At 44.9% G+C, this 18,643-nt stretch overlaps 1 protein-coding gene across 2 annotated transcripts in view; it reads right to left on the bottom strand.

The window, feature by feature from the left end:
• Positions 1 to 18,643, bottom strand: part of DPP6 (dipeptidyl peptidase like 6) — a 383,341-nt gene that overhangs the window by 120,359 nt on the left and 244,339 nt on the right. For both annotated transcript variants that reach the window (XM_066627029.1, XM_066627027.1), the window contains 2 exons: positions 11,221 to 11,315; positions 9,313 to 9,387 (listed from right to left, as the gene is read on the bottom strand). In XM_066627029.1, the coding sequence (XP_066483126.1) occupies positions 9,313 to 9,387; positions 11,221 to 11,315 (170 nt within the window). The remainder of the gene's footprint in view (positions 1 to 9,312; positions 9,388 to 11,220; positions 11,316 to 18,643) is intronic.

Here is an 18,643-nt window from a genome sequence, read left to right as displayed (position 1 = left end):
CACACTTTTCCAAAAAATCATTACAAGACAACCCAAAACTCTTAAAGTATATAGGCTAAAGGTCGAGTTTATGAAGAGTTGTATTTATGTTATCAGATTTGTATCCTGCCACCCCTGACAGTGGTTTGGGGCAACAAATCCTATTTTCTTCTCACTAAAACTCTTGATGGGAAGTTAGGACACACAGCCCAATCCCATGCTTCCTTAGCACCCAGGGCTACAGCAGCACCAAAACTGTATCTTATGTATCTGTATTTTATGTATCTGTATGTGGCAGGGAAGCAGTGCCAGGTCTCCTCAGGGTAAGGGAACAAACGTTCCCTTACCCCATTGTCACCTGGGCCCAGCCCCGACGACATGGACCTCCTCGGAAATACTGGCCTAGGAGTAGGGCTGTGATTTCACGATATCTCAGGCCAGTCGCATGGCTGGAAAGGGTGGGCTGGCTGGACTGGCCACTTTCCTGCATGCAGTTCATTGGTGGTGTGACCTCTTCCCAGAGCCTCTGTTTTACATTCTATCTTTTAATCAGGTAGAGTGGAGATTGTCCTCCAGACTCCCACAGATATTGATTAGGAGTACTGGAGGGTGGGGAACAAGCTCTTGCACTAAGGAGACTGAATTGGGGGCCAGCCACCTCCCCCCCCCCTCCCGCTCTGAATCCCTTACCTTTGTTATCGAGAGAGAGAGTCTGTGCTTTGGTTTGGAGCTCCTGCTTCCACCTCACACAATCACAGAATTTCTCTATTCCTCTCTCACTTTAGAGCCTTCATTTTCTTAAAAATCTATTTAGACAAGCAACTTATCCCCACCAAGCACCAACGTCTATCTCCTTTACGTCTCCACTCTCCCCTCTTCCGTTTAGAAGCTAAGTAACTTTATCTCTTTCGTGCTTCCCTAGGAACTGGTGCTTGTTAGGTCTAGTATCATTTTGCAGGCAATTTTATTGCAAATATAACCACTTGAATCATCACTCATCTATTTGATTGCACTTTCATTCTTGACTCCCCCTCCATCAGACTATAAGCTTATCCTTGCAACCAATAAGACTGTGCTTGCACGTATATCTGACTGATCTTTCATGAATATGAATCTCTTCTGAGATGCACCACAAGCTAATGATCCAAAGGTCCATATATTCGGGTGCACGTGTAGGTACAGATACACCTGCCACATACAACATACAACATACAACAAACCTTTATTAGGCATATAGTTTTACAACTAATATCTCCAAACAGTCATGTATGAAGGTATATGTTAAAAGAGAGATAAGAAATAAGGGTTAAAACACAACAATTTGCTTACACAGTTACTCCTAGTTGCTTAGAACCAGCAGCTTAGCCTGTTTCATGTTGCTCAAATGTAAAAATTTAGCAACTGGAAGGGACCCTTCCAGATACACCTGCCCTTGAGCCACTTAAATTAGTGTGGGACTTCTCTGGATTGCATCAAATTATTTTCTAGTGGACCTCACTTCTCATTTTAAAGTGGAGAAGGGGGATCCAATGTAATGGCTTGCGCAACCTTTTGCCTTTGAAACCCACAGGCTACACTTTCATTTTTTTCTTTCACACTGTATTATTTTCTTGACTTATAACAGCACAAATGACCTTCAAGTAAGCCATTTCTTGGCAGTTTATATGGCCTCAGCATCCTCTCCTGATGATGGCAGACTGTGAGGAGATCTCTCAACACCTGTCATCATTAATAGATTTTTCTATAGCTTTGACGGCAGAGATTTCACATGAATCTAGAAGTTGGAGTATTTCTGCCTGTATTTTGTGATATTTTTTGCATGACCACATCTCAGAGAGTAAATTTATTATTTATGACAAATATTTGTATCAATTCTTTCCATTTTTATAACATGCTAAAGGCAGCTCAGAATATATAAAATCCCAATCACAAGAATTTCAATCCACTCTGATAGGTCTGTATTAAAATGTATTTTCCTTGCAATGGAAACAGCATCTGAACATGCTCCTTCCTAAAGCTCACCTTATTGTACCCCTTCCACAGTAATTTAATACTGATGTAATACTAAGGATCTAAGCCTTTTCAACCTTTTGTCTCATTCATTGGCATCCTTCAGTCTCGAGAGACTATGGTATCGCACTCTGAAAAGTGATTCTGGAACAGCGTCTAGTGTGACTGAAGAGGCCAATTCGGGAGTGACAATCCCTTCCACACTGGGAGCAAATGTAGTCTGTCCCTGGTCTGTCTGCCTGGCTGTGGGCCTTCCTTCTTTGCCTCTTTACCTCAGTCTGTTAGGCAAGTGCCTCTTCAAACTGGGAGAGGCCATGCCGCACAGCCTGCCTCCAAGCGGCACGCTCAGAGGCCAAGGTTTCCCATCTGTTGAGGTTCATTCCTAAGGCCTTCAGATCCCTCTTGCAGATGTCCTTGTATTGCAGCTGTGGTGTACCTGTAGGGCACTTTCCCTGCACGAGTTCTCCATAGAGGAGATCCTTTGGGATCCGGCCATCGCCCATTCTCACGACATGAACAAGCCAACGCAGGCGTCTCTGTTTCAGCAGTGCATACATGCTAGGGATCCCAGCACATTCCAGGACTGTGTTGTTTGGAACTTTGTCCTGCCAGGTGATGTCGAGGATGCGTCGGAGGCAGCAAATGTGGAAAGCGTTCAGTTTCCTCTCCTGTTGTGAGCGAAGAGTTCATGACTCGCTGCAGTACAGAAGTGTACTCAGGACGCAAGCTCTGTAGACCTGGATCTTGGTATGTTCTGTCAGCTTCTTGTTGGACCAGACTCTCTTTGTGAGTATGGAAAACGTGGCAACTGCTTTACCGACACATTTGTTTAGCTCGGTATCGAGAGAAAGAGTGTCGGAGATCATTGAGCCAAGGTACACAAAGTCATGGACAACCTCCGGTTCATGTGCAGAGATTGCAATGCAGGGAGGTGAGTCCACATCCTGAACCATGACCTGTGTTTTCTTCAGGCTGATCGTCAGTCCAAAGTCTTGGCAGGCCTTGCTAAAACGATCCATGAGCTGCTGAAGATCTTTGGCAGAGTGGGTGGTGACAGCTGCATCATCGGCAAAGAGGAATCATGCAGACATTTCAGCTGGACTTTGGACTTTGCTCTCAGTCTGGAGAGGTTGAAGAGCTATCCGTCTGATCTGGTCCAGAGATTGATGCCTTCTGTTGCAGTTCCAAAGGCCTGCTTCAGCAGGACAGCGAAGAAAATCCCAAACAAGGTCGGAGCAAGAACACAGCCCTGCTTTAGTCCGCTTCGGATCTCAAAGGGAGAGCCATCAAAGACTACAGTGCCCTTCTTGTCCTCGTGGAAAGATCTGATGATGCTGAGGAGCCTGGGTGGACATCCGCTCTTGGGGAGAATCTTGAAGAGGCCGTCCTTGCTGACCAGGTCGAAAGCCTTTGTGAGATTTATGAAGGCTATAAAGAGTGGCTGTCATTGTTCCCTGCATTTCTCCTGCAGCTGTCTAAGGGAGAATACCATATCGGTGGTGGACCTGTTGGCTTGGAATCCGCACTGCGATTCTGGATAGACACTCATGTCTATTTTGGGTAGACGCTCATGTCTATTTTGACTCATGGCACACTGACAAGGTATTAAAATTGTCAAGGCGCACCATGCTTTTGGTGGGTGGCTCATATCCCCCAATGGTCCTATTAAAAGTGACCCTCCAACAAACTCCCGCGGCACACCTGGGAACCATTCACAGCACACCAGTGTGCCACGGCACACTGACTGAAAATGGCTGATCTAAGCTGACACTGCAAAGAGCAGGGTCTGGGTTTCTGGGGCCTGGACTTGTAAGCTCAGATCTGAGGCTAGGAGCTTAATCACTGACAGCCCAATTGTATCCCACTCATGCAGCTGCGCCACTGGAGCTCCAACCTGCCCTAGCTATATAGCTGGTGCAAGTCCAAGTAGGCTCGAGAAGGAGGATTGAGGCTGGGAAGGGGGACAGAATAAAGGCAGAGTCACTGCTGCCAGTACTACCCCCTTCAATCTAGTCTCTTCAAGCATTCAGGCTGCCGGCAGCCTGCCTGCACATGTTATAAGCAAGCTTATGGTGACCTGTAAAAGCAAGAAACGCTTTGCCACAGAAAGCCTTTAAACAGCATTAACAGGCGTGGGGGGCACGCCCCCCCCCAAGATTCATGGATAACCAATTCTGCGGATACTGGATCTGCCGATATGGGGGTGGGTGCCTGTATTAACACATACTGTTTGCACCTTCCACTAACTGTGCAGAGGTCATGGATGAAGCTACCAGGAGTGGTTCCAGTCTCTCTTCACATGCTCAATCCATGCTTTATGAAGATTTGAACAGGGCTAAAGTATTGTATAAACAATTGATCAGAAGCAGTACATGTTGTGTGAACCTCCTCAAAGACTCGATCTTGTTGAAACTGCAAATGTGCAGCCATGCTGCCCCCTTAGGATTTCACGATAACTATACTAGCATCCTTTGTAATGAGGCTCAGTTTGCAGTGAAATCCACACTTTTTAATCTTAGTGCAGGCAATTTGGATTAAAATTCTCCTAAGGGTTGGCTTGGGCATGCTAAACACCTGTAGTCCAATCTGCCAACTGGTGCTATGTTCTCTAGCACAGAGTTGATGTGCCAAGCAATTACAAAAGCCTTCTTTCTTCCTGGGCCACCTGTCCCTCACAGCACCGAGTTAGCTCCTCCAGAGTTGAGCTATTGGCAGTGAAGGAGTGACTCAAAGGTGAAGTGCCGTTTCAATGCTCTTTTTCTTTTTTCTTTGAGGAAACTAAGGCAGTTGCAAAAAGAATACAAACAAGAAACCCAAACACCCACAATAGAATATGCTGCTTGTTCAATTCCAAGTTAATCTGAAGGTTTCATCGCCTTCTTATGGAAATGGGTGTACAGCTACTGAATTCCTTCTTCATCACAGACATTGCCAGCCCCAACGCATGGAAGTATACAGGATCACCACCAGGTTTCACCCTGGCCATTATCACATGGGGCCTGATCATGGCATACAGCTGATCATGACCATCAAGTAGTTCACTAGGACTTATTGATCAGAACACAACTCAATGGTAAGTGAGCTATTTCCCAAATATATTTTGGGAGACTTCCTGTCCTGACTGAAGGAAGTGGTCCTTATTGGGGGGAGCTCCCGTGCTGGCTTTCTACTGCACAATCACTCCAGGTGAGATAGGTAGTGCTGGCTCTTCTTGCACATTGGCGCCCCTGCCCATGAGAACAGGTTGCTAACAAAGGCCCAAACCAGAAGCTAAATGACTCAAATTGCAGGAGTATTTCTCATTTTTTCCCCAGCCCCGTGTCCTTTTTCTTCTCTTAAAATTATTTAAACTTCTATACAGTTAAAAAAAAACAAGCTTAAATTTTTGCAAAAAACAGATTTTATTTCTTAATTTCCATTGGATGATGGGAAAATTTTAATTTGTTTGTAGGGGTCCACCCCTGGAGGGGCCTGGAGCAGGCTTGTTCCACCCCCAGGGAGGCCTCAGATTGGCTGGAGGGGGAGGAGGTTCCAGCACCCTTGTCCTCCTCCCTAGCAGAGCTGCCAAACCTGGCCTAGGAGCAGGAGCTGTTCACCTCACAGCTCCCTGCTTCACACTGACCTCCTCTCATCCCTGGCCTCCCTGTTTTATGGAGCAAGCCCGCCCCCTTTGGCCCCTCCCCTTCCTCCAGGTGGGGCAGAAAAGGCCTTTCCTGTTCCCGGCTTGTTTCCTTCAGTGTTCCTTGTTTGCCTCGCCAGCCTCCCCTGTCTGGTTGGGGTGAGCCAACCTGCTTTGTCCCCTTCAAGGGCAGTGAAGCCTCCCCACCCTGGGCATGGGGTGCCTGCTCCAGGGTAAGTCGGGGGTCAGGGCATCTGGGAGGGGCCCCGACATTGTTAAAGAAAATATTGACAGAGAGAGAGAGAGAGAGAGAGAGACAGACAGACAGACAGACAGACGGGGCAATTGCTGACATGGACACACAATTTATCTTCAGTTCTTCTGCATTTCCCTGGAGCTATGGAAAAGGATGCCCCATGTCACATGCCAGCCCACTGATTGGCCTGGGCAGTGCTCTTTCTGATAGAACCATATGTGACCGCCTCCCAGCCAGGTATGCCTGTTTGCAGTGATACAAAGAAATGCTGGGAGACTGCCTGGGAATACTGGGTGCTGTAGGCTTATACCATAGTCTTTCGAGACTAAAGGTTGCCAACCAACCAAAGAAATGCAAGATGGGGTGCTCTTTGCCTGCCTCCTGCTATGGCTGGGTGGTTAGGGAGCAGCTTTGTGAAGTGGTCAGCATAGGCCCCCTCTCTTCTTTTGTCCCTGTCATGTGTGTTTCTGGTCTGTCATGCAAAAGGCGAGTGCCTTGCTAGTGACGGCAAGTCCCTTGGTTAGACTCAAACCCATCTTGCCTGGCTCCTAGCCTGCATCTTTGCACAATGAGTCACCAGCACCCTGCTTTGCCTAAGTGCTGTTGAATGTTTGTGACTTATCCCAGTCCCTCACCTGGCAAAAGTGTCCCTTCCAGCTCACAAATGCCCTACGAAACTTAAATCCCTGCTACGGAGGGGACTGTCTGTTCTTTATGGCTACCCTTTTCCAAGGGAACTGTCTTTCCACCTGTGCTCTGCTCTGGTCAGAAGGTCTTCCTTGGATGCATGTGGTTGGCATATGGTCCTTGTTGCACTGCCATTGGTGCACTATTGGCATGGTTTTGCTGAGATGAGCTTAAGGATATGACAGATATTAGGCTGGTGTCTGCGTGCCATCAGTGTAGCGTTCAAATAGAACTGGGCCTATCATTATTAAATTGCTCTTAACTAGTTATCAACACAATAATGGACAGCCAAATTAGAGACAAAGAGCAAATAGATTCAAGAAAGGTCTTGTGGTTCTTTATCTTCGTCACACCACATTACAACTGTAGCCATTCATAATAAAAGCAATTAACTATTCTCCATTTAACATCTCACTGTGTCACTCAGCAAAGCCACTTTCTCGCCTTTGCTACTTTCTAGTGTTTCTTTTATCACCAATTACTCAAACTGCAGTAGTTAACTTAGATTACAACGAAACCTTGCACAGTACTATGTAGCATTTAAATGTTATTAAGATCTAGCTACCTGACAAGCTCATGGATCTTAGTACAGAGTATTAAAAGATCTTCATTTGTCCAGATAACTTAAAATTCAGTCTCTACATTATTCAATTTAAAGTCTGAGCACACAATTGGGTTTAACACAAAACAAGCTCTTCGTACTGTACAAATATTTGAGAGTCCTTTGGCAAGTGGTCCTGCAGCATCCATCATACTGAGGTGGCTTGTGTGGGCCCATCAAGACAAGGAATTCAACATGCTTGAAAAGTAATGTGTGTTTTGAAAAGTAACAAGTTGTTTCACGCTTATGAAATTTTTGGGTTCCAACATCATAAAACTGAACAAGCATATCTCACTTCAATTATCCCTTCACCTTTTCTTCTGTTTTTAAATCTGGAAACTAAGTTGCTCAGATTGTGCAGACAATGGACCTAAAAAGACACTCTTCTGGGGCCAATTCTTGTGCTAGAATTCCTTGGGCATGGGGGGACTGAATAATAATAAAAATTAATAGTTCAGTCTTAAGTCTAGTACCAGGAACAGAAAGATTATGATTAATGTGTTATTTCAGCCGGAAGAGACACTGGCATTTAGTTTCTCCTGAAGTTTATAGGGTGCTTGAGGAAGGAGACATAGTAATTAAAATAAAGTTTAGAAATTCTCATAGCAAAGATGAGTCTGTACAATGTTATTGTGTACAGCTCGTGTTCTCTGAAGCATGGTTGATGCCTACTGCATTGGCAGATGGCAGCGTAACCCACTTGGGAAAATACAGATTTCTAAGCATGGACATAAAAGCTGGTAGCAACCTCATCTACTTATCGATAAAAGACCAATTTTCTGTCACACAGAGGCTGCATTTGCCTCTGATACAGGAACAACTTTTCCTAATGTATTTGGGCCTCCAACTTTATTGGCTCTGTGTAGCGTATGCTGTTTTGCTGGTGCATTCAGGCAAGCGGCTGTGGCTGTGCAACAGTGGCCACTACTTGAGCCCTAGTGCCTGTAAATTGGTGCAGGAGTGGGAGGAGAGGCAGGGGTGGGAGGAACAGGGAGGGGAGGGGGAGGAATGGGAAGGCAGTGTGTCCAGAGTCCAGAAAGGGGGCAGTGCACCACCAATATCCTATCTTCATTCCCCAACCTCAAGTCATCTAATCAGATCCACTTGGACTTGGGTGCCATCAAAATAGCTGGCATAGATCCATGTAGACCCATTGGAGCAGGGGAGGCTTGCCCCAGGGCAAGGGATAAAATATTCACTTACATCAAGGAGCCCCCAGGACCTGAAATCCCCCCCCCCCAGGATGCGGCATACATCCCAGTACAGCTGCATTGTTGTCAGGGGAGTTCGACAGGATTTGGCTGAAAGCATGTTGGCCACCAAGCCCAGCAGAAGTAGCATCATCACACCATTCTGTAGCCTTCTACAGAGAACTGCTCCTTTCAGATATTCTTTCATTTGAAAAATGTGGGCATGATTTATTGGCAATGATCCAGTGGAGGAGGGACCGCTCTCAGGTTTCCACCTCTACTTTTGCTACTATAAATCCTTACATTAAGTTGCTTTGTAAATTGCTTGAAATAGTTAAAAAAAAGGGGGAGGACTGGCTATTTGTAATGGGAAGGTAAGGTGACAGAAGTGGAGCATACACAGAGATCCAAAGTTGTTACTCTGAAGTAATGCTCATATAATCTGCTATACTACAAAGGTCAAATGAAAAGTTTAAACTAGAAATTATTCTGGGTATTGTTAATGACAACACGCTTGTCTTCACCCCAGTATTGACTACAAGTTGTATGGATGTTTGGGAAATAGTCAGTGAGACTGTTCATTAAATATACATTTTTATGGTCATGTTAAGCCCGCTCCTCTTGCCACATTTTGCCACATTTTATTATTGTTTATTTAAAATATTTATTCCCCACCTTTCCAAAAGCTCAAGGCATGTATATAACTTATATCTATCCATGCATCCCATCCATCCCATCTCTCCTTAGTCACAACCTGTCCCTGCAATTTTAGGCACTGATCCAACTGCATAAAACAGACCACTGTGCAATTATCTAAAAGTAATGTTGCAACAAGTCCCAAATTCTTTAGAAATCCAAGAGTTGCCCTTTCTATAGGAGACTTCAGGTCAAGCAATGACTAAAGCTATGCTCACCTCAAAGGAAGAAAATGCTATTAGCTGTTTGGCTGTAATGCAATGTATCTACTTACTGGCACAATGTCATACGCAAAAAGTGCATATTGTTTGTCTGGGGAAACTTCGTATCGCACAGCCTTGATGGACACCTAAAAGTAAAACAAAACCCAACACCCAAAATGAATACATTTTAATATGCATGCATGACTTTGTAGTTTAAAAATTTAAGAAAATAGCAATCATGTGATCAATTTGTGTGTGTGTGTTTTTATACATGAGATAATACTGTCCTAAAATGGTAAATGTGCACTTTATAAAGAAAATTAAAAAAATACTCATTTACCACCTCAGAGACATGCAAGTTCTGGCACTGCAAATGGCAGCAGTTAGCAATGTTAGCAATGCATCTAAAAATTAGCTTACACACAGGACCTCCAGTTATAGTCTATAAAGTGCATTAGGCACGGGAGCTAAGTTTGGCCTTGCGTGGCCCATCTGTTAAATATGAAGCCTTGCATTGCCCTCTAATTTTTCAACAGGGAGAAAATACATCTAACAGCTCAATCCTATCTTGCGCTGGAACAGGCAGGACAGGAGACCTGCGCTGTATCCAGCTCAAGATTGGGACCAACTGCGGCTCAGTCAGAGGGAAGGGAAAACTCATCCCCTTGCCCCCAGATAAGCCACCACAGCTCCAATGGGTCTCCTTGGATCTGCACCACCTCAGGAGGTGATGCAAGTCAGAGGAGAAAGGAGCAGCTTGAAGCTGCTCTGTGCTGCTTGGGGAACGGGGTTGAACGGGGAATGGGGCTGGTGCATGCCCCTGTGTTGGCCCAGCCGACACAAAAGGAGGCATGTTTGTTACCCTCCTGGGCTTGCGCAAGGGACTTGCGTTGGCCCAGGGTGCACTTAGGGTTGTGGCCTAAGTGGGATAGAATCATAGAATTGGATAGAATAATGGGATAGAATTGGAAGAGACCTTCAAGATCATTGAGCCCAACATCCTGCCAATGCAGGCTCTAAGCCGGTAAACGTTGGCTGGGAATCGAATCTGGACCTCCCAAGTGGTAGTGGAGAATTTTACCACTGAACCACCAATGCTCTCTAAATTGAATGCTCCAGACAGTTTAAAAGAAAACACACACATTCAACCAACCAACCAGTCAACCTCTAAAAATATAATTTCTCAAGGTGAGAAACCTTAAAACATGTCAAAATCCTGGTTATTTATCTTTACAATTATATTACAATTGCATTACAATATAGTAATATTGGAAGAATGCAATACACTTTACATTGTAATTATTTTACAATACAGTGTAATATAATTGTAATATTATTGCAAATAATCCATGGAAGGGGAGGGTATAGCAAGTCTGCCTTGTTCACATGAAGGAAGGCCAACCCGTAGTGAAAGAGTCATCCTGACCACTGACAGGATCCTAGATGGAAGGAACTGAGCTTGTCCATGCCCTCCAACCCCAATCTCCTCCTTTGCCAAGGATCCAAGCTCACTCTCAGCAACTGGTGGTTGAGGAGGCAATGTCCTGCCAGAGTATTCTAGAAGTATGAAAACATATGCATTTAGGGGAGTTTGGGATTGTCCAGTATTTTTCTCCTCCTCCATTTAAAGCTAAGAGCACCCAAGCACAAGATCCACACTTTACACATCTGCTTGACAGATACCTGGACAGTAGCAAGCAAACTGTAGTACTCCCACTTTACATATAGAGAAGTGCAACACAGTGCTTGCTACTATCCAGGTATCTGTCAAGCAGACTTTAGAATCTGAACTCTGGACCTATTAAAAGACTTTTATTTTGCTTTGAATGATCCACTGCTGCCTAGACCAGGATATTAAAACAAATATTACTTCTACAAGGTATACAAAAAGGTCGGTATACAAAGGTATACAAAGAGCCTTACTAGCCCGAGTGCCAGATTCCTCTGAAATTCTTCTGCCCATTAAAGAAGGTACTTACAATTATTTTGTTCTCTATTAACACAATTGAGTGGTTGGTTTCAACGTTCTGCAGTATCACAGAGCCATTTCGGTTTTTGTAAATGAATTCCGTATCTAAAAGAGGGAACAAGACAATACAACACAACACTCTGAGATTCGTTATCAAGAAAAATTTATCAAAATTGTGTCAAAAGATTTGCTCAGCATGGCCATTTATTTATTTAAGTAGTACTTAAACAAGAATGAACGTTTTCAAACTGCGTTCTGAAGAATTCTGGGATTCTCTGGAAGTTTGAGGACTTCTCCCATGAGAAGAACAGTTATGGTAGAGAAGCTTCCATGAATGAACAACTTGCTTACCCTTGCCAATCTTCCTGTACACTACTTTTAATTGAAAAGAGGCTACAGAAAAATACTTAATATGTGATCAATATTTTTGGATCTATTCAAAACTTTATTTTGAAAACTTTGGTTCGAGATCAGATAGATTGTCATTGCTTCCCCTTCTCCCCATGTATTGCTGATCTCTCTCTCTCTCTCTCTCTCTCTCTCCCTCTGTGAGCACGTACAAACGCACGTGTGTGCATGTTTAGTGTCATGCAAATGGGTTGGCTAAATGGTATGTTAAATTCATAGGATATGGGTGGGAGGTGAGGAATATGGGCTTCATTGATTCCTCCTTGTTATAACTATAGAAAAACTCACTAAAGTCTAAATAGTAAATTAAAAAAATCAACAACAGCCACAGAACTCTTCAGCATGCACTGTTCATTCATGCAGGTCAACTATGAAACTTACTTTACACAGCACAACAGACTTAATCTGTGTTATTTGTGAACCAATGTTAAGCCATATAATTTGCCCAGGATTTTCAGTAGTGTGTAGGGGCTGGGGGCGCAATGCTTGGGGGTTCCACAACAAAAAAGTCAATTGCTGAAAAAACAAGTCAGTGCTGAAAGTGTTCTCTGAAGGGAAAATGTTTGAAAATCAATGCCTAACATGAACACTGACAACACACACCATTCCTAATTAAGTTAACTGGATTCAACAGTACAGTCCAAAAGGCAGGACTGCAAATCTGCTTTAAAAAAAACAAAACCTCTGTGTTTTCTATAAAGTTTTAAAGACACTGATCTGGAATAAATATGGGTGAATAACTCTGGTTGCCACACCCAAGAGGAGTAGGGTAGAGTCAGAAAAGGTGCAAAACAGGACAATCAAAAGTTGGAGTACCTTCCTTATGGAGAAAGGATATGATCTTTGGGGCCTTTTAGCCTGGAAAAAGCAAATTAAGGAAGCATAGTGTGGAGACAGTGACGTTTTTTTCCCCTTCTCAAAACACTTAGAACAGTGAAACTGATTGCTGGGATATTCAGGAGATTCAGGATGGACAGTCCTCTGAATCTGTGAAATTTGCTGCAACGAGATGCAGTGATGACGTCTGGCTTAGATGGCTCTAAATGGAAACTAGACAGTTTCATGGAGGACAAAGCTATTACTGGTCACTAATCAAAATGGTTATATGCTGCTCCCAGGCTCACAAGCTGTGTGTCTCTGAATACCAGCTGCAGGGGAGCAAGGGCGGGAGAGAGAGATGCCTGTCTCTCCTGCTCGTGGTGTTCCCAGAGGCAGCTGGTGGGTCACTGTGGGAATCAGGATACTGGACCTTTGGGCTCCAGCAGGGCTATTCTTACATTTTGCTGAGGCAACTAAATCTATGCTGCTAACGCGAGCAAACAAAACCCTTGCATCCTAAAGCCAGGTATGAATAACGGAAAAGAAACAACTGTGTGAAGGCCAATAAAACCATCTATCACACTGTTCTAATTCAAGACCCCGTGAAGTGGAAATATACCACAAACATAATTGCCTCACACGTTTGAACAGCAGCTATAACACACTAAAAGGGTCAATTAAAAATTAAATGAGGTCAAGATGCAAGGACGAATTAGGGCACATTTATATTAAATGTTCATTTGATACACAACCCATGCAATAAAAACACAACCATAGCAAAGTAAATTTACTTTTTCAAAGCTGAAATCATAACAAAGACTACACTGGGCAGCACATTCCCATCTGGCACTGGAACAGACAGGCCAGGAGGCCTGAACTGTATCCAGCACAAGATTGGGGCCTGAAGTGGCTCAGACGGAGGCAAGGGGTAACTCTTCCCTTTTCCCCTGGGTAAGCCACTGCAGCCCCAATGGGTCTCCTTGGACTTGCACCACCTCAGGAGGTGGCATAAATCCGAGGAGAGCAGAGCAGCTTGCAGCCGCTCCACGCTGCTTGAGAATGGGGGCTAGGATCTGGCACATCTGCCTGGTACCAGTCCCACCTCTCGCTCCCTGCCCATCCCCAGGACCACCCTCCCCTGCCCTCCCTCTGCCCCACAACACCTCCCTCCCGCCTCCTCCCTGCCCTCTTCAGACCCTTACATCGGCCGAGCTTGGCTGACGCAAGGCTTCCTGGCTAAGTCAGCGCAGAGACTGGATTCAGCCTTCGTGGGCCAGTGCGCATCCCTGAGCCGGCCCTGCTGACTCACGAAGAGGCACAAATGTGCTTTACGGTACGTTTGTGACCCTCCTGGGCCAGCACAAGGGACTTGCGCCAGCCCAAGGGCAAGTTAGGATTGCACCCTTACTCACATAACACAGCAAGAAGCACCTTCACTCATGCAACGATATGACTTTAGTAGTTACAGTAAATGAATATATTTTCACACAGTGAGGAGGCTGGGAAGTATCTGGAGAATCTCTTTGGCCAAGTCCACACTGGCAGCAGACTTTCAAGTGAGCAGCTTCTGATCTTCACATTAAGGAGGAGCCACAGCGAATGTGAGGGGGTGTCCTACCAGCTCGCCACTCTTTTGCAGGGCACTCCCCTTCAGGCTTTTCTCATATGAATTCTTGATTAATACTGAAGAGGCAGAGACATTTTCCAAGACCGGGCAGTGGTGTAGCTACAGGAGCGACAGTACTGCAAGCACCACAACACACCATGTAAGTGGCCCTTGCCACTCACCTTCGGAACCATTCCAGGAAGCACAACCCCACCAGGTTTTTCTTGAAGGGGGAGCAGTGGCATCAGCAACTGGAGCGCTCCAGTGGCCTCCACCAAGGCCCCTCGTCCATTGCGCCCAGTAGCAGAGGGGCAGATGGGCCTGAGTACTAATGAGGCAGGACAACAGTGAGGAATCCAGCTGTGCGCTTATGCTCAGAGAGAAGGAGGAGGAACAGTGCGCAGCGCAACCATCTGCTGTAGGAATACAAAAGGCAGTAGCCGCCTGCCTCCAGGCACCTGTGCAGACTGCAACATGACACAAGGAGCACAGCGGAGCAAAGGTACCAGCAGCTGCTGCAAAAAATCTGCTGGCTGTTGGAAAGCAGAGGACGTTTGCCCACACCGCCCATCTGTGGACACCTGCAGCAAAGGGAACAGGCAGCTCACAATGGAGCCAAGCCAGCAGCTGCTTTCCAACATCACTGCAGGAAGGTATTAGTACTGCCTGTTCCTGCCCAAGACTTGCTGCTTGTGGTTACTGCATGATCCTCAATTGGGGGAATGGGGAAAAAAATGTTGAAATCGGGGTTGAAGCAAGAAAAGTCAGGAGATCAATGCTGCAGCTTTGCTATATCAGAGGAAGGGCGTGTGACCAGGTGAAGACTCCACTTCTCTAGATCACAGCCTAGGTTAGGGAGTATTATGTTGATGGAATCCTGGCAGCATTACTATCCCCACATTGCAGCTGGAGAGCTAAGGCAGAAGCATACCTCAAGTTACCTCATGAGTTCATGGTACAGGCAAGATTTGAACTAGATGGGTCAATTCACAGCCTAGTCTCTTAGGGCGTAATCCTAACCCAGCACTGACATAAGGGCAATGCAGCTCCAAACATTCCCTTACTTTGAGGAGGCCTCCGTGAGTGACACCCAACTGCAGGATGCAGCACATGTCCCATTGGCACCACTATGCCAGTGCTGGAAAGCACTGACATAAGGGGTTAGGATTGGGCCCTTAGTCACTAAGCTACACTGGCTCTAGACCAGTGATTTTCAGTGTTTTTATTCTCACGGCATACTGACCTCTATGATCTGTGCTATGGTCGCCGCCGCTTTTGTGATGTCACTTCTGGCTTCAAGAGACCCTTCCAGGTTCTGTAGCTCTATTTCTGAGACAGACAGTTAACCTAGAAACAGAGATGCAGAACCTGGAAGAGTTTTTCAGTGATTTTCAATTGCTGTGCTCCAAACTGCAGTAGTACACCAGCGGACCTCTCAAGGCACACCAATTTGCTGCAGCACTCCGGTTGAAAATCACTGCTCTAGGCCAAGCATAAAATAGGACAAGCAAGGGCTGCTTGCTCCATGGCCAGAAAAAAGGCAGTGTTGATGTGTGTGTGTGTGGGGGGGGGGGGAGAGAAGTTACTGACTGGATCATGGGAATGTCTCCTTTAACTCTTAAAAGCTTTACTTGGGTTCTTAGAGACAGGGATGTGGAAGGAGACAGGGTTATGGAGGAGGTGTGGCTACAAGTATGTATCTGCACTTCAAAATGTACCATGATATCACTGCTGAAATGACATGAAATTGGTCAAGTCACATGCAGGCCTCTAAAGGACGAAGGCATGACAAGCCCCTCTTCTCATGCATTATTGCCTCCTAAACCAGACCCATACAGAAAACCAAGTGACACAGGTACTACCACAGCAGTTGAGAAAATGTGTCCAGGCATGTTATGCTGTGAATAATTAGATCATCTCCAAAGGATCTCTCTGCCTTTTGGAAGTTCAGACCATACATGCCACACCCTATTAACAAGAAGAGAAGAAAAGCAAAAAGCAGAACTGACATTGATCTGCTGGGGATCTTACTGCCACAGTCAATGAGCTTCATCAGCAAAGGGTCAAAATTTAATGAAGAGCAAATTGGCTTGCTTTAAAGTGGCAGGAATTGATCGGCTTTGTGACCCAAAGCAAAACACAATAAGGCTTCGCTGGTCTCCAAGTCCTGTAATCATCATCATCTTAAGAATCAATGAGTGAAAGGCCTTCGTTTTTGTTTTGAAATGTGTGATTCATATTGCCGAAGCTGAATCAATTTTAATAGGGCGTCCCTCAATCAAAGGCAAAAAGTAGCACAGCAATCTTTGTCTGTAATGAATTCTGTTCAGCAGCCTGATGAGAATTTCAGCCTGATTTATAGCTGTCATCAAAAGCTGATAAAGGTCATCACTGAATCTCATTTTTTTTTAATATCTCAAATTTTTAGAAGGCATTATTTTCAGGCAAAATGATGCCAAACATTTATAACTCTTTAGGTAAATAACTGCTTGTTCCAGCATATCGGTTGACTCAGCTTTTGCCCTCTCTTTTGGTTCCTAGGAAACTACCCACATTTACAGTACAACCCTGTGCATGTCTACACAGAAGTAAGTCCCATTGTGTTCAATGGCGCTTACTTCCAGGAAAGTGTGAATGGTCTTCGCATTCAGGTGGAGAAGGGACCCAAGGAAAAAAAGACACCAGGAAGAAAGACACCAGGATTTCAACCACATATCCAAACAGTTGCCCCTATATGCTCAGATGCTCATTATGGTTCTTGTCTAGCAATCTATATTCACAGCAGATAATTTCACACATAAAAGCATTTGGCTGAGGTGTTTGAGCAGCCTGCAATGGCTGGGTTTGTAGCAGTTTACAGATTATGAACAAATACGCAATTTGCAGAAAGTTCTTACCTTCTCATATGGAATATAAAATGATCAGCTGAAGGGAAGGGAATGTAGGCTTTCTGGTCAGAATAGAAGACCATGGCAGGTGGATGGCAACAACCTGGTTCTTCCTGCACATCAGATTGGCAATTGATACAGTACCATGCAAAGACAAGGGGTTGAGAAAGCACTGCTCCCACTGTTTGATGTCAGTGCAATGACTTAGTAGTGGGAACAAATCTTGGTTGGGGACATAGCAAATGAGAGTTGAATGTGCCACAGTGGAAAAAAGGAGTGATAGACCTTTTGCAGCCTGAGGCAGAAGAGCCCCTGTCCCCATAATAAAAATACAGCAATAAACTGAATAACTAACCACTGCCATCCTTTAGTGTTACCCTAAAATCAACTAAGGGTTCAATCCTATCCAATTTCCCAGTGTGGATGCAGCCATGCCAATGGAGCGTGTACTACATCCTGTAGTGGGGAGGCAGTCACAGAGGCCTCCTCAAGGTATGGCAACATTTGTTCCCTTACCTTGGGGCTGCATTGAGGCTGCACCGATGCTGGAAAGTTGGGTAGTATTGGGCCCTAAAGCCACTATTTCAGAAAAATAATGTATTTACTAAAGTAATTCAGTAATGGAAGTTGCTGCCATAATTGGTGATGGCCACTGCCTAAGATAACTTTCAAAGGGAATTAGATACATTCACAAATATCTTATACAGTGTCTAGATCACTGGGTTGGGACACCTCTCTTATGATGATAGAATACAGCATTTGGGGCTCTTTAGAAAAAAAAGTGCCTAAAGGGAGACATGATTGAGACACACAAAATTATGCAGGGGATGGATAGAGTGGATGGAGGGATGTTCTTTTCCCTCTCACACAACGTCAGAACCAGGGGACATCCACTAAAATTTAGCGGCGGGAGAGTTAGAACAGACCAAAGAAAATATTTATTTACCCAGCATGTAATTAGTCTGTGGAACTCCTAGCCACAGAATGTGGTGATAGCATCTGGCCTTGATGCCTTTAAAAGGAGATGAGACAGCTTTAAGAAGGAAAAGTCCATCACGGGTTACAGGCCATGATGGGTATATGCAACTGGCTGGTTTTAGAAACAGACTACCCCAGAATGTCAGGTGCAAGGGACTGGCAACAGGATATAGGTGACTTTTTTGTCTTGTGTGCTTCCTAAGGCATTTGTTGAGCCACTGTGAGATACAGGCATGAACAAGATGAGCCTTTGGCCTGATCCAGCAGGACTCTTCTTATGTTCTTATGCCTACCAGTGGCTATTAGATATGATGGCTACTGGGAGCACCCATATCAACAGTCTATTTCTAGGTGCCAACTGTAGGGGAGCTGTAGGGGAAAAACTGCAGGAGAGGGATATTGTCTTCATTTCCTGCTTGTGGTCTTTCAGGAGGCATCTGACTGGCCACTATAGGAAACAGGATGTCGGACTAGATGGACTTAGGTCTGATCTAGCCAGGTTTTTCTTATGTTTGTATGTCCAAGGAAGCCTAAAGGTAGGGCCTGCTCTAACAGCAGAAAGAGGGAACTACTGTAGAAGAAGGAAGTATGAGAAAGGTAAACATATTTGTTTCCAAGTGTTTTCTGTTATTTACAGGACTGGAGATTATCTATACCGATGCTTTCTCCAGAGATCCCTGCTCTTTGGCAAAGTAACAAAGGAGAAAGCGCTCTCAGAACTGCCATGGAAAAGT

Source organism: Tiliqua scincoides, chromosome 5 (assembly GCF_035046505.1).
Source record: "Tiliqua scincoides isolate rTilSci1 chromosome 5, rTilSci1.hap2, whole genome shotgun sequence".
Lineage (NCBI taxonomy): Eukaryota > Metazoa > Chordata > Lepidosauria > Squamata > Scincidae > Tiliqua > Tiliqua scincoides.
This window is presented reverse-complemented; position numbering and strand designations above follow the sequence as displayed.